Consider the following 17,188-nt stretch of genomic DNA (forward strand, 5'->3'; position numbering starts at 1 on the left):
AGACTCACTCCGTTGGTGGCTGTCCCTGGACAACCTGTCACAAGGGATGACCTTCCGCAGACCAGAGTGGGTCATTGTCACGACCGACGCCAGTCTGATGGGCTGGGGCGCGGTCTGGGGATCCCTGAAAGCTCAGGGTCTTTGGTCTCGGGAAGAATCTCTTCTACCGATAAATATTCTGGAACTGAGAGCGATATTCAATGCTCTCAAGGCTTGGCCTCAGCTAGCGAAGGCCAAGTTCATACGGTTTCAATCAGACAACATGACGACTGTTGCATACATCAACCATCAGGGGGGAACAAGGAGTTCCCTGGCGATGGAAGAAGTGACCAAAATCATTTAATGGGCGGAGACTCGCTCCTGCCACCTGTCTGCAATCCACATCCCAGGAGTGGAAAATTGGGAAGCGGATTTTCTGAGTCGTCAGACATTGCATCCGGGGGAGTGGGAACTCCATCCGGAAATCTTTGCCCAAATCACTCAACTGTGGGGCATTCCAGACATGGATCTGATGGCCTCTCGTCAGAACTTCAAGGTTCCTTGCTACGGGTCCAGATCCAGGGATCCCAAGGCGACTCTAGTAGATGCACTAGTAGCACCTTGGACCTTCAAACTAGCTTATGTATTCCCGCCGTTTCCTCTCATCCCCAGGCTGGTAGCCAGGATCCATCAGGAGAGGGCGTCGGTGATCTTGATAGCTCCTGCGTGGCCACGCAGGACTTGGTATGCAGATCTGGTGAATATGTCATCGGCTCCACCATGGAAGCTACCTTTGAGACGAGACCTTCTTGTTCAAGGTCCGTTCGAACATCCGAATCTGGTCTCACTCCAGCTGACTGCTTGGAGATTGAACGCTTGATTTTATCAAAACGAGGGTTCTCAGATTCTGTTATTGATACTCTTGTTCAGGCCAGAAAGCCTGTAACTAGAAAAATTTACCACAAAATATGGAAAAAATATATCTGTTGGTGTGAATCTAAAGGATTCCCCTGGGACAAGGTAAAGATTCCTAAGATTCTATCCTTTCTCCAAGAAGGATTGGAGAAAGGATTATCTGCAAGTTCCTTGAAGGGACAGATTTCTGCCTTGTCTGTGTTACTTCACAAAAAGCTGGCAGCTGTGCCAGATGTTCAAGCCTTTGTTCAGGCTCTGGTTAGAATCAAGCCTGTTTACAAACCTTTGACTCCTCCTTGGAGTCTCAACTTAGTTCTTTCAGTTCTTCAGGGGGTTCCGTTTGAACCTTTACATTCCGTTGATATTAAGTTATTATCTTGGAAAGTTTTGTTTTTGGTTGCAATTTCTTCTGCTAGAAGAGTTTCAGAATTATCTGCTCTGCAGTGTTCTCCTCCTTATCTGGTGTTCCATGCAGATAAGGTGGTTTTACGTACTAAACCTGGTTTTCTTCCAAAAGTTGTTTCTAACAAAAACATTAACCAGGAGATAGTCGTGCCTTCTTTGTGTCCGAAACCAGTTTCGAAGAAGGAACGTTTGTTGCACAATTTGGATGTTGTTCGCGCTCTAAAATTCTATTTAGATGCTACAAAGGATTTTAGACAAACATCTTCCTTGTTTGTTGTTTATTCTGGTAAAAGGAGAGGTCAAAAAGCAACTTATACCTCTCTCTCTTTTTGGATTAAAAGCATCATCAGATTGGCTTACGAGACTGCCGGACGGCAGCCTCCTGAAAGAATCACAGCTCATTCCACTAGGGCTGTGGCTTCCACATGGGCCTTCAAGAACGAGGCTTCTGTTGATCAGATATGTAGGGCAGCGACTTGGTCTTCACTGCACACTTTTACCAAATTTTACAAGTTTGATACTTTTGCTTCTTCTGAGGCTGTTTTTGGGAGAAAGGTTTTGCAAGCCGTGGTGCCTTCCATTTAGGTGACCTGATTTGCTCCCTCCCTTCATCCGTGTCCTAAAGCTTTGGTATTGGTTCCCACAAGTAAGGATGACGCCGTGGACCGGACACACCTATGTTGGAGAAAACAGAATTTATGTTTACCTGATAAATTGCTTTCTCCAACGGTGTGTCCGGTCCACGGCCCGCCCTGGTTTTTTAATCAGGTCTGATAATTTATTTTCTTTAACTACAGTCACCACGGTATCATATGGTTTCTCCTATGCAAATATTCCTCCTTAACGTCGGTCGAATGACTGGGGTAGGCGGAGCCTAGGAGGGATCATGTGACCAGCTTTGCTGGGCTCTTTGCCATTTCCTGTTGGGGAAGAGAATATCCCACAAGTAAGGATGACGCCGTGGACCGGACACACCGTTGGAGAAAGCAATTTATCAGGTAAACATAAATTCTGTTTTTATTGCCTTTTTATTTCATTGTGATTCAGTATGGACATAGGAGCCTTGCAAATTATTAAACTGGGAGCTAAGAGCTCGGGTTTCTCTGTTCTAGCACACAGAGCCTTATGGTTAAAACCTCGGTCTGCGGACGTGTCATCTAAGTCTAAACTTTTAGCGATCCCTTACAAGGGGAAGACCTTGTTTGGACCTGGCCTGAAGGAAATTATTTCCGATATCACGGGAGGTAAGGGTCATCTCCTCCCTCAGGATAAGAGAAACAAACAAAAAGGACGACAGAGTAATTTTCGTTCCTTTAGAAATTTCAAGGGAAAGTCTCCCTCTTCCTCCTCTAAGCAGGAACAATCTAAACCTACATGGAGACCCAACCAATCTTGGAAGGGTAAACAATCCAAGAAGCCTGCTATTGAATCCAAAACAGCATAAAGGGCATGCCCCCGGTCCAGGACCGGATCTGGTAGGGGGCAAACTTTCCTTCTTTGTTCAGGCTTGGGTTCGGGACATTCAGGATCCCTGGGCAATAGAAATAGTCTCTCAGGGATACAAATTGGAGTTCAAAAGTTTTCCTCCCAGAGGCAGGTTTCTGCTTTCAAGATTATCTGCAGACCAGACAAAAGGAAAGGCATTCTTACTCTGTGTAGAAGATCTCTCCGCCCTGGGCGACATTGTTCCTGTTCCAGTCCAGGAACAGGGTCAGGGTTTTTATTCCAATCTGTTTGTGGTTCCGAAAAAAGAGGGAACCTTCAGACCAATTTTAGACCTAAAGAGTCTAAACAAATTTCTCAGGATTCCTTCCTTCATGATGGAAACTATTTGTTCTATTCTTCCATTAATCCAGGAGGGTCAATTCATGACAACTGTGGATTTAAAAGATGCGTACCTACATGTCCCTATTCACAGGGATCATCACAAGTTCCTGAGGTTTGCCTTCCTCGACAAACACTTCCAGTTCGTGGCTCTTCCTTTCGACCTGGCCACGGCTCCCAGAATCTTCACAAAGGTTCTGGGGTCTCTGCTGGCAGTCCTTCAGGCACGGGGCATTGGGGTGGTGCCTTACCTGGACGACATTCTAGTCCAGGCGACATCTTTTCAACAAGCAAGATCCCACACCCACATAGTGTTTTCTTTCCTGAGATCTCACGGGTGGAAGGTAAATTTGGGAAAGAGTTCCTTAGTTCCAGACACAAGGGTAACCTTCTTGGGAACCATAATAGACTCCCTTTCCATGAAGATTTTTCTGACAGAAGTCAGGAAATCAAAGATTATCGATACTTGTCTAGTTCTTCAGTCCACTCCACGGCCGTCAGTGGCTCAGTGTATGGAGTTAATCGGGATGATGGTTGCGGCAATGGACATCATCCCGTTTGCTCGTTTCCATCTCAGACCTCTGCAGTTGAACATGCTCAGCAATGGAACAGGGATTATGCAGACTTGTCACCTCAAATAACTCTGGAACAGGAGACAAGGGATTCTCTTCAATGGTGTTTGTCTCTGGATCATCTCTCCCAGGGAACCTGCTTTCGCAGACCGTCTTGGGTGATTTTGACAACAGACGCCAGCCTTCTAGGGTGGGGAGCTGTCTGGTGCTCCCTAAAGGCTCAGGGAGTTTGGACTCAGTCAGAGTCTGTTCTTCCTATAAACATCCTGGAACTGAGAGCGATCTTCAATGCTCTTCTGGCCTGACCTCAGATAGCCTCTGCCCAGTTTATCAGGTTCCAGTTGGACAACATAACTTCAGTGGCTTACATCAATCATCAAGGAGGAAAGAGGAGTTCCTTAGCGAAGACCGAGGTAACCAGGATAATTCAGTGGGCGGAGACCCATTCTTGCTACCTGCCGGCAATTCACATCCCAGGGGTGGACAACTGGGAGGCGGACTTTCTGAGCTGGCAGACCTTTCATCCGGGGGAGTGGGAACTCCATCTGGAAGTATTCTCCAGCCTGATTCTCAAATGGGGTCAGCCGGAGTTAGATCTCATGGCATCTCGACAAAATGCCAAGCTCCCGAGATACGGGTCGAGGTCCAGGGACCCCCAAGCGGAACTGATAGATGCTCTGGCGGTCCCTTGGACATTCAGTCTAGCATACCTATTTCCTCCATTTGCGCTTCTTCCTCGGGTAATTGCTCGAATCAAACAGGAGAGGGCTTCGGTGATCCTCATAGCTCCAGCCTGGCCTCGCAGGATTTGGTATGCGGATCTGGTGGAAATGGCATCTCTGCCACCTTGGAGACTCCCGTTGAGGAAGGACCTTCTGATTCAGGGGCCCTTCCTTCACCCAAATCTAGTTTCTCTGAAGCTGACTGCTTGGAGATTGAACACTTAATTTTATCCAAGCAGGGTTTTCTGATTCAGTCATAGAGACCATGGTTCAGGCTCATAAGCCTGTGACTAGAAGGATTTACCATAAGATTTGGCGTAAATATCTTTATTGGTGTGAATCCAAGAGCTACTCATGGAGTAAGGTTAGGATTCCTAGAATTTGGTCTTTTCTCCAAGAGGGTTTGGAGAAGGGTTTATCCGCGAGTTCCCTGAAGGGTCAAATCTCGGCTTTATCCATTTTTTTTTCACAAACGTCTGGCAGATGTCCCAGATGTTCAATCCTTTTGTCAGGCCTTGGTCAGGATCAGGCCTGTGGTCAAACCAGTTACTCCTCCATGGAGTCTTAATTTAGTTCTCAAAGTTCTTCAAGGGGCTCTGTTTGAGCCTATGCATTCCTTGGATATCAAGTTGTTATCTTGGAAAGTTTTATTTCTTGTTGCTATTTCTTCTGCTCGCAGAGTGTCAAAGCTCTTGGCATTGCAGTATGAGTCTCCTTATCTTATTTTACTTTCAGATAAGGTAGTTTTACGTACTAAATTAGGATTTCTTCCTAAGGTTGTTTCTGATAGGAACATTAATCAGGAGATTGTTGTTCCTTCTTTGTGCCCTAATCCTTCTTCTCAGAAAGAACGTCTTCTGCACAATTTAGACGTGGTCCGTGCTTTAAAGTTTTACTTACAGGCGACTAAGGACTTTCGTCAGTCTTCTTCTTTGTTTGTGATTTTCTCAGGAAAACGTAGGGGACAGAAAGCTACGACTATTTCTCTTTCTTTTTGGTTGAAGAGTATCATACGTTTTGCATATGAGACTGCTGGACAGCAGCCTCCCGAGAGGGTCACGGCTCATTCCACGAGGGCTGTTGCTTCTTCATGGGCATTCAAAAATGAAGCTTCTGTGGAACAGATTTGCAAGGCTGCAACTCGGTCTTCTCTTCACACTTTTTCAATGTTTTACAAATTTGACACTTTTCCCTCGGCTGAGGCTGTTTTTGGGAGAAAGGTTCTTCAAGCAGTGGTGCTTTCCATTTAGGTTCCCTGTCTTGTCCCTCCCTATCATATGTGTACTATAGCTTGGGTATTGAATCCCATTAGTAATTAAGATGATCCGTGGACTCATTGTGTCATAAAAAAGAAAAGAAAATTTATGCTTACCTGATAAATTTCTTTCTTTTTTGACATGATGACTCCACGGCCCGCCCTGTTTTTGTAGACAGGTTGTTGGTTATTTTAAACTTCAGACACCTCTGCACCTTGGCTTTTCCTTTCTCTTCCTAACTTCGGTCGAATGACTGGAGTGGGAGGGAAGGGAGGAGCTATTTAACAGCTCTGCTGTGGTGCTCTTTGCCTCTTCCTACTGACCAGGAGGTGAATATCCCATTAGTAATTAAGATGATTTTTCAGGTAAGCATAAATTTTCTTTTTGCGTGATCTCACAACGGTTATCATTGGAATTCTTTTAGAATTCCTAGAGTTCTTGAATTACTGCAGGAAGGCTTAGATAAAGGTTTATCAGCCAGTTCATTGAACGGTCAGATTTTGGCTCTTTCTGTTTTGTTTCATAAGAAAATTGTTACAATTTCGGAGTTAAAGGCCTTTGTTCAGGCTCTGATCAGAATTAAACCATTTATTAATCTAGTTTCTCTTTGAAACATTTTCTGGTTTTGAGGGTTCTTCAAACTCCACCTTTTGAGCTTTTATCCTGGAAGGTACTTTTTCTTCTAGCTATTTACTTGGCTGGAAGAGTCTCTGACCTTCAGTAGATATTCTTAAGGTGGTATCTACAGATTCTAGCAATCAAGAAATTGTGGTTCCTTCTTTTTGTCCAGCTCCTAAGAAGAATTATAAGGAGCGTCTTCTCCACAACTTGGATGATGTTCGAGCTCTCAAATATTATGTGGAAGCCACAAAAGATTTCAGACATTCTTCTTTTTTTTGGCTTTTGCAAAAGTCATAAAGCTACGGCTGTTACTTTAGAAGTTTGGATTAAAGCCTTAGTTTGCAAGGCTTTTTGGTTGCAGGAAAAACTCCCCTAAGTGCATTACTGCTCATTCCACTAAAGCAGTTGCTTATTTTTTGGCCTTTTCTATTGATCAGATTTGTAAGGCAGCTACTTGTCTTCTTTACAGACATTTTCTACTTTTTTTTTCTTTTTGATGTATATGCTTCTTCTGAGCCTGCCGTTCGCAGGAAAGTTCTGTAGGCCATGGTGCCTGAATAGTAATGTCCTGCCTTTGTTTGTCGCCCCCACCCCTTCACGGTGGTCTTGTGGACTACACAACTTGTGTATTGCTTCCCACATGTGATGAGTCATGGATTTTTATGCTTACCTGATAAATTAATTTATTTTATGGTGGTGAGAATCTATGAGCCCTGCTCTTTATTTTTTTGCATTCTTTGCCCTGTTTTATCTTTCCTGCTTTCTCCTGTTTCCTCGTCTACCTGGCTATATGTATGACTGAGGGTCATGGGAAGTGGGAGAAATGTAAATCTCTTGTGTGTTGGGGTGTCTTTTGCCTCCTCCTAGTGGTCAGGAGGGGAATATCCCCACACATGACTTGTGGACTCTCACAATCATGAAAGAAAGAGATTAATTTATCAGGTAATCCTAAATTTTTGTTTTCATCTTCTTTGAATCTTCACAAATCTGCATTTGCTTTAAAAATGTACTAGATCTTCCTAGCAAAAGTTGTGTGGCATTTTTCTAAGTCTCTTAATTTATATATATATATATATATATATATATATATATATATATATATATATATATATATATATATATATATATACACAGAGAGACAAAAGTTACAGCATTTAAAAAATGTGTGGTAAAAAACTTTCTGGACTTGTTAGGAATTAAAACAACAGCTTTAATGCATCACTGGAATTAATTTGCCAGGTTTATGTTTTGTTGAATAGATGATGCAGTTGGGCTGTTGAAATAATTAGAAATATTACACTTGGGTGCACAATGTAATAATTTGGCCGGGAAGGTATAACCTTTGCATACTACCATGAGAGATTTATTACTGTTAACTTTGTGATTGAAATAATATACGCATTGAAAATTGTTGCTCTTGGATATCTAGCTTGTCAAGCATAATGTGTGAATTGCTTGAAAGAACAACATCGATAAGCTATAAACACTGAGCACTTGTGTGTAAAGTGTCAAGCCTATATGAACATTTTATTAGTCAGAAGATCCTTTGGGTACATGCTCATAGCTGCTAAACTCCTCTTATCATAGCATTATCTTGGTAATTGTTTTTAAGTCAAGCCTTTAATTATATCTCTTTTTGGATACAGGTCTAAACAAGCTTTACCTCGAGATTCTTTAGTAGATGACTTGCATTTAAAAAATCAATATTTGCAAGAGAAGCTTCATGCACTGGAGAAGCAACTTTCAAAAGAACCTCTTTCTAGACCCTCAGTAAGTAATTAATTTGTGAAGGTGCACTTTAATTGCATTTTTAATTCTATATTCAGATGTATCTTACATACCAAAGATAATATAATTTAAAGTTTTGCTTAGATAATGTTTAAGAAATGGTACTCTCTTCCTCTATTTACCTTATATGTAGTAAGTAGCTTTTAAATACAACCTGCCTGGGAAACTACAAGTATGGCAACTTAATTTTTTAGACAGGCAGCCTGAGGCACGTTTGCTTACATGCGCAGGCTATTTTGTATATCACTTTGGCATAAACATTTATCATCTGAAACAAATAACATTTCTAAGATATTTATTTCTTAAGTTATAGTGAGTCCACGGCATCATCAATTACTAGTGGGAATATCACTCCTGGCCAGCAGGAGGCGGGAAAGGGCACCACAGCAAAGCTGCTATATATGTCACTTCCCTTACCCACACCCCAGTCATTCTCTTTGCCTGCGGTGCGAGGAGGAGGTGAAGTCTTTTTTGGTGTCTGAAAAGAAGTTTACTTCAATCAAGATTTTATTATTTTAAAAGCAGAGTACTTTAGCTCTGATCTTTCCTTGGGTTTAGCCGTACCCCACTTCAATCTCTTCAGTAGGGCAGTGGTGGTTTTTAAGCAGTTGGGAACTTGTGGGGTAAAATCCTTACTGTGCCTCTCAACAGATTGCTGCCCTATTCAGAAAGCCTGAGTAAGTTTACTCTAATCTTTCTTTCTTCACAGGTCTATGTGAGGAATGCATCCTCTCACACCGGGTGAGCTGTCTTTTCTGCCGGACAGCCTTACTTACAGGTAAGTTCCATTTTTTTCCTTGAGCTACAAAGGACACTGGCACTTTAAGCAGCTTCTTGCTGCAGAATAAGGGACGTTTAGACTTAATTTTGATCCTCTTAAGGATCTATTATGGCAAATTAGCAGGCACTGAGGGTGATTAGATGATCTGGGCATTTCAGGGTTAATTGCCTGGCTCATTGGTGGCTCAGTCTGTTTTTTCCTGGTTCCGGTTTAATTGTTACTGGTCCAGAACACTCTTACCAACCATGTGGTTGTTTTAACAGGCAACGTGTTTGCCGTTTTTTTTATTTGCATTATGGCCGCTGTGACTGCCTCTGTACAAAGAGAGGCAGTTCCCTTCTGAGGCGGCAGTCAGAAGCGCGCGCTTTCTAGCACATCCTGTTTAGGAGCTTCCGGAGTGGTGACACGTACTGTTACCAGCTCCGGTATCGGATAGCTCCGACTTTAGTTTTAGAGCTCCGGAACTGTATGGACACATTGCCACCCAGGTTTCCTGTATATTACAACGGCTAATAATCCGGTGTTCTGGGGCAGGTAGGCACCTCAGCAGTTTTGTTGAGGTGCAGAGTGTGCCTATAAAGGGGGGGGTATATATTTTTGCATGATAATTAAATAAGTAAACCTTGTTTTGAAATATATTGATTTATGCCTTAATGAGACATTATCAATTGCGAGTTAAAGGGACAGTCTACACCAGAATTTTTATTGTTTTAAAAGATAGATAATTCCTTTATTACCCATTTCCCAGTTTTGCATAACCAACACAGTTAAACTAATATACTTTTAACCTCTGTGATCATCTTGTATCTAAGCCTCTGCAAACTGCCCCTTTTTTCAGTTCTTTTGACAGACTTGCAGTCTAGCCAATCAGTGCCTGCTCCCAAATAACTTCTCGTGCACGAGCACAGTGTTATCTATATGAAATACGTGAACTAACACCCTCTAGTGGTGAAAAACTGTTAAAATGCAATCTGAAAGAGGTGGGCTTCAAGGTCTAAGAAACTAGCATATGAACCTCCTAGGTTAAGCTTTCAACTAAGAATACCAAGAGAACAAAGCAAAATTGGTGATAAAAGTAAATTGGAAAATTGTTTAAAATTACATGCTCTATCTGAATCATGAAAGTTTATTTTGGCATAGACTGTCCCTTTAAATATATTGTTAGTTGCATTATGGAACTAGAGGCCTTGCTAGCTGTTACATGCAAACTTTGCTTTTATATCCAAGAAGAACCCCCTCTTCTTTCAAAACATGAGAAACAAAAAGGTACTTTGTTGTTGTTGTTGTTGTTGTTGAGCCACCATCCTCTAAGGCTGATGCTGTTCAGGTTTCTCCTGTATCAGAATTACCGCAGCTTTCTCCTCAAGTGTCCCAATCACTATCGTCACCACATGCAGTGCTCTGCGGTTCCTCTCACGCTCCTGTAGGAGTTTCTTTGCAAGACATTGCCATCCAGGTATCCTCTGCGGTTTCTGAGGCGTTGTCTGCTTTTCCCATGTTTCAGGGAAAACGCAAGAGGAAATTTAAAGATTCAGTTAAGGTTTCTGATCCGGTTGTGGCTATCCAGGCTGTTCCTTCTCAGAGGTCTAAGGAGGAAGGCACATCGGTAGCATCTGAGGATGAAATCTCTGACTCAGACAGTATAATTCCTTCTCCTGATGCTGAAGTTGTATCCTTCAGATTTAAGTCGGAACACCTCTGTATGTTGCTAAAGGAGGTTTTGGCTATCTTGGACGACTACGATACGACCATCGTAGTCAATCCTAAGAAATCTAGTTAGTTAAATAAATACTTTGATGTTCCCTCTGAGGTGGAGGTATTCCCTGTACCAGACCGTGCTACAGAGATTATTGCTCAGGAGTGGGAGAGGCCTTGAATTTCCGTTTCTCCATCTCCAATTTTCAGGAAAATGTTTCCAATAGCTGACTCCCTTAAGGAGTCGTGGCAGACTGTTCCTAAGGTGGAGGTAGTGATCTCCACTTTGGCCAGGAGAACCACTATTCCCATAGAGGATAGCTGTTCTTTTAAGGATCCAATGGACAAGAAGCTCAAGATTATGTATATTCATCAGGGTCTCCATTGGCAACCCGCAGTGTGTATTGCCACTGTCACCAGTACGGTTGCGTACTGGTTTGATGCTTTGTCTGATTCTACTTAGGCAGTCTCCCCCTTAGAGGAGATCCAGGACAGGAGTACGGCTCTTAAGTTAGCCAATTCCTTTTTCACGGATGCCTCCTTGCAAGTCATTAAGTTGGGAGCAAGAATATCTGGTTTTGCTGTACTAGCTCGCAGAGCTTTATGGTTGAAATCCTGGTCTGCAGATGTTTCATCTAAATCCAAGCTTTTGGCGATTCCTTACAAGGGTAACACCTTGTTTGGACCGGGCCTGGCTGAAGTCATTTCAGTTATATCAGGTGGAAAAGGATCTTTTCTGTCACAAGATAAGAAGAATAGACAGAAAGGACGTCAGAGTAATTTTCGTTCCTTTTGTAACTTCAGAGGTAAGCCTTCCCCTCCAAATCCAATCAGTCTTGGAACCAGGGGAAGCGTTCAAAGAAACCCGCAGCTGATTCCAAGTCAGCATGAAGGGCTTGCCCCCGATTCGGGATCGGATCCTGTGGGGGCAGACTTACTCATTTCGCTCAAGTTTGGATACGGGATGTCCCAGATCCATGGGCGGTGGACATTGTATCCCGGGGTTACAAGCTAGAATTCAGGACCTTTCCTCCCAGGAGTAGGTTCCTCCTCTCAAGATTATCTGTAGACCAGATTAAAGGAGAGGCATTCTTAAAGTGTGTTCACGATCTTTCCGACCTGGGAGTGATAGTTCCAGTTCCGATTCAGGAACAGGGTCTGGGGTTCTATTCCAATCTGTTTCATTCTTCCCTTGGTCCAAGAGGGTCAGTTCATGACGACAATAGACCTAAAGGATGCCTTCCTTAATGTTCCCATTCACAGGGATCATCACAAATATCTGAGATTCACCTTTTTGGACAATCATTTTCAGTTTGTAGCTCTGCTGTTTGGCCTTGCCACAGCCCCCAGAATTTTCTCAGAGGTTCTCGGGCTCTATTGGCAATAATCCAGGGCAGTGGCACCCTACCTGGACGACATTCTGGTTCAGGCGCCATCTTTTCAACAAACAAACTCTCATACAGGGATTTTCTTGTCTTTTCTTTGTTCCCACAGATGGAAAGTGAATCTGGGAAAGAGTTCCCTTGTTCCAGTTACAAAGGTTGTGTTTTTAGGGACCATAACAGATTCCCTATCGATGATGATTTTTCTGACAGAGGTCCGAAAATCCAAGATTTTCGATTCTTGTCTTGCTCTCAGTCCTCGCTTCGGCCGTCAGTGGTTCAATGTATGGAGGTAATTGGTCTGATGCTAGCTTCCTTGAACATCATTCCATTTGCTCGGTTCCTTCTCAGAGCTCTGCGATTGTGCATGCTAGGGCAATGGATCAGGGATTATGCGGATCAGGCCCAGCAAATAAATCTGGATCAGGCGAAAAGAGAATCTCTGCCGTGGTGGCTGTCTCAGGAACATCTCTGTCAGGGTCTCTGGACTCGGGAAGAGTCAGCTCTTCCCATAAATATCCTAGAGCTGAGAGCATTCTTCAATGCTCTTCTGGCTTGGCCTCAGTTGTTTTTAGCCCAGTTTATCAGGTTCCAGTCGGAACAACATAACTTCAGTGGCTTACATCAACCACCAGGGAGGAACTCAGAGTACCTTGGCCATGAAAGAGGTGGCTCGAATTATTCAGTGGGTGGAGACCCACATCTGTTGTCTATCCGCAATCTATATTCCGGGAGTGGACAATTGGGAAGCGGATTTTCTGAGCAGATTTTCTTTTCATCCAGGGTAGTTGGAGCTCCTTCCGGAGGTGTTTTCAAGATTAACCCTCAAGTGGGGGTTACCAGAGCTGGATTTAATGGCATCTCGGCAGAATGCCAAGCTCCCGAGGTACGGTTCAAGGTCGAGGGATCTGCAGGCTGCTCTGCTAGATGCTGTAGCGGTCCCCTGGATTTTCAGTCTGGCATACCTGTTTCCTCCGTTAGTTCTCCTTCTGCGAGTCATTGCTCGTATCAAGCAGGAGAGAGCATCAGTGATTCTCATAGCACCACTGTGGCCTCGCAGGATCTGGTATGCAGACCTAGTGGATATGTCATCTCTTCCACCTTGGAGACTGCCTCGGAGGAAGGACCTTTAGGGTTCCTTCCTTCATCCAAATCTCGTTTCTCTGAAGCTGACTGCTTGGAGATTGAATGCTTAATTTTGTCTAAGCGTGGGTTTTCCGAGTCAGTCTTTGAGACTAGAAAGTTTTACAATACGATATGGTGTTAATATCTATATTGGTGGGAATCCAGAGGTTTCTCTTGGAGAAGAGTCAGGATTCCTAGGATTCTATCTTTTCTCCAGGAGGGTCTGGAGAAGGGTTTGTCAGCAAGTACTCTAAAGTGTCAGATTTCTGCATTTTCTATTTTGTTGCATAAGCGTCTGGTGCATGTGCCAGACGTGCAATCTTTTTGTCAGGCCTTGGTCAGAATCAGGCCTGTGTTTAAACCTGTTACTCCTCCATGGAGTCTTAACATTGTTCTTAAGGTTTTACAGCAGGCTCTGTTTGAGCCTTTGCATTCCTTAGTTATTTTTGTTTTGTTTCTTGTTGCTTTTTCTTCTGCTTGAAGAGTTTCAGAACTCTCAGCGCTGCATTGTGATTCCCCTTATCTTATCTTTCATGCTGATAAGGTGGTTCTTCAAACTAAGTTAGGTTTCCTTCGTAAAGTTATTTCGGACAGGAATATTAATCAGGAAATCATTGTCCCAATCCTTCTTCTCATAAGAAACGTTTGTTACACAACTTGGATGTTGTGCGGGCTTTGAAATTCAACTTGTAGGCGTCTTAGGATTTTCGCCAGTCTTCTGCATTGTTTGTTTTTCTGGGAAACGCAAGGGTCAGATAGCTATGGCTACTTCTCTTTCTCTTTGGCTGAAGAGTTTAATTAATTTGGCTTATGAGACTGCTGGATAGCAACCTCCTGAGAGAATCACAGCTCATTCCACTAGGGCTGTCTCTTCTTCTTGGGCTTTCAAAAATGAAGTTTCTGTGGAACAGATTTGCAAGGCTGCAACTTGCTCCTCACTGCATACTTTTTTAAAATTTGATTATTTTGCCTTGGCTGAGGTTTCTTTTGGGAGAAAGGTTCTTCAAGCGGTGGTGCCTTCTGTTTAGGTTACCTGTCTTGTTCCACTAGTAATTGATGATGCCGTGGACTCACTATGTCTTAGGAAAGAAAACATAATTTATGCTTATCTGATAAATTTATTTATTTCCCGGAGTCCACGGCCCCACCCTTATTTTTAGGACAGTTTTTTTTTTCTAACACCTCAGGCACCTCTACACCATTGTATTATCTTCTTTTTCCATTTTCCTTCGGGTGAATGACTGGGGGTTATGGGTAAGGGAAGTGACATATATAGCAGCTTTGCTGTGGTGCTCTTTGCCTCCTCCTGCTGGCCAGGAGTGATATTCCCACTAGTAATTGATGATGCCGTGGACTCACTATATCCGGAAATAAATAAATTTATCAGGTAAGCATAAATTATGCTTTTTGTCTAACAAGCTTGGAGTCCAAAGACATTATGAGATACCCAAGTATTCCATAGTGCAGAGTATTTGTTTTCAGTATGCTGTTGCTTTTTGTGTTGGTATATATTTTTTTTTTCTATCAGTCTATCTCAATACAATATTGATCTTAGTTATACAGACCTCGTATACAAAATGTCTACTGCACATGTGCTGACTTAATTGTTTCAAAACAATTCTATCAAACATTACCACAACTTGGATCAATATTTTAATCAGTCCACAACAATGATACAATAGTTATGCCTAGTTATCTTCTATAATGCTACTGCATGTCTTCAGTATTCTCTCAGAAAACTTTCTTGTAAGCACTTGTATAGATACTGCAATCATAATAGTAAGAAAGCCAACATGGAAAGGTGAGGCTAGAAACCGAATACTGTAGGTGCTCTGGCAAGGCATTATCTCTTGGCTAATATCCGTAGCTAAATCCTTGAGTTTATGTTTTAGCATTTGCTGTTTTTTGTCCATATAATATATATGTATATATACATATATATTTATGTGTTAATATGTGTATATACACATATTAACACATAAATATATATGTATATAAGCTTATACATATATATTTACAGGGAACACACAGTTCCCCCATAGACAGAAAAAAAATGGCGCTGAAAAGTGCCTTTACATTGTGAACACCCCACACCTGCCACTTTTAACCTCTAAAAACTGCTTAGTGCAGTTGTTGTTTTTTAAAATGCTACTATGTTTTATTTTATTAAATCCTCTACACACATTTTTAGAGATAAAAGCTATTGGTATATCTTTTATATCCTTGATATGTGTAATTTATATCTATGCACAAAGGTTCTATCATACAGATACTAAACATTGATCATGAATAGTTTCATTAACAGTGTAGATTCTTTAGAGATAAGATCTATTGGTTTCTCTTTTATACCTGTTGTATGGGTAAGTTATATGTATGCACATACATTTATCATGCAGATACTGAACATTAATCATTAATATTTTCATTAACAATGTACATTGTGTATTCACTTTTTATAATTATACACAGTCTCTGTTTATTCTGGACATGGATTTACATTTATCTACTGTGTACCTGTTGGTCTATATGTGGTGCTTCTTTAGTCAGTATGGCCACATGACAGGCTAAATATGTGTGTTTGCTTAAAGGGACACTGAACCTAAATTTTTTCTTTCGTGATTCATATAGGGCATGCAATTTTAAGAAACTTTCTAATTTACTCCTATTATCAATTTGTCTTCGTTCTCTTGCTATCTTTATTAAAAAAAAGGCATCTAGTATTTTTTTTTTTTGGTTCAGGACTCTGGACAGCACTTTTCTATTGGTGGATTAATTTATCCACCAATCGGCAAGAACAACCCAGGTTGTTCACCAAAAATGGGCCGGCATCTAAACTTACATTCTTGCATTTCAAATAAAGATACCAAGAGAATGAAGAAAATTTGATAATAGGAGTAAATTAGAAAGTTGCTTAAAATGCCATGCTCTATCTGAATCACGAAAGAAAAAATTTGCGTTCAGTGTCCCTTTAAGTATTTACATATATACTACATACTGATGCTTAAGGCATGTACGGATTTACAGACTTTGGGATAGATTTATCATAGTGCGAGCGAGATGTAGAGTATCATGTCCGCAGCATACGCTGTCTGCATTTATCATTGCACCAACACTTCTTCAACTGCTGGTGCAATGCCGCCCCCTGCAAATTTGCGGCCGCTAGCTGGGGTTGTCAATCAGCTCGACCGTATTCAATCAGGTTGATTTTTATCCGCAGCCACAGAGCCGGCAGACAAGTTATGGAGCAGCGGTCTTTAGACCGCTGCTTCATAACTTCTGTTTCCGTCGAGCCTTAAGGCTCGCGTGGAAACAGGGGCATCAAGCTTCATATGGAGCTTGATAAATTGGCCCCTTTTTATAAACTTATGTATACATTTATATATTTCTTTTTTAAGACACAATGAGTCCACGGATCATCTTAATTACTAATGGGATATTTACCTCTTGGTCAGCAGGAGGAGGCAAAGAGCACCACAGCAGAGCTGTTAAATAACTCCTCCCTTCCCTCCCACTCCAGTCATTCTCTTTGCCTACGTTAGTGATAGTATGTGGTAAAGTGAGGTGTTAGATTAGATTCTTCAATCAAGAGTTTATTATTTTTAAAATCGTACAAGATTGTGCTGCTTTGTTCTAGGGTGTAGCCGTAGTCCATATCAGTCTCTTCAGTAGGGCTTTAGTGGCTTTAGAGCAATGGGAACTGGTGGGACATAATTCTCACTGCGCCTCCCATACATTTCATCTGCCCTTATCCTGATGGCCTAAGCAAACTTACTCAGGCTTTATCATTTTCCACAGGGCTATGGGAGGGAGAGGACCTCTTAAACCTGCTGGACTGTCATGCTGTCGGACAGAGTTAAAGGTAAGTGCTGACTTTTTTTTTTATTCCGGGAAAGAAAAAAACTCAGAGGAAAGTGGGCACTTTAATTTTATCATTGGTAACATATAAGGCTCAGACAAGGGGCTCTTTATGTTGGGACATCAAGCTCTCTTATTTGGAGGGTATTGGACAGCCATAAGTACAGGCACTGGGGCTGGGAGTTAAGCTCAATTTTTGATTATGGTGGTTATTTTCCCTAACGGTTTATGTACACATATAAGCTGATCGGGTAATGAGGTTTTCTCT

The 17,188-nt window shown here is 42.1% G+C and overlaps 1 protein-coding gene across 1 annotated transcript in view; it reads left to right on the forward strand.

Moving 5' to 3' along the window:
* The window catches only part of CEP290 (centrosomal protein 290), an 862,077-nt gene that overhangs the window by 645,850 nt on the left and 199,039 nt on the right, over positions 1–17,188 (forward strand). The window contains 1 exon segment of the mRNA XM_053716925.1: positions 7,941–8,064. Coding sequence (XP_053572900.1) covers positions 7,941–8,064 — 124 coding nt within the window.

Source organism: Bombina bombina, chromosome 6, assembly GCF_027579735.1.
Source record: "Bombina bombina isolate aBomBom1 chromosome 6, aBomBom1.pri, whole genome shotgun sequence".
Classification (NCBI taxonomy): domain Eukaryota; kingdom Metazoa; phylum Chordata; class Amphibia; order Anura; family Bombinatoridae; genus Bombina; species Bombina bombina.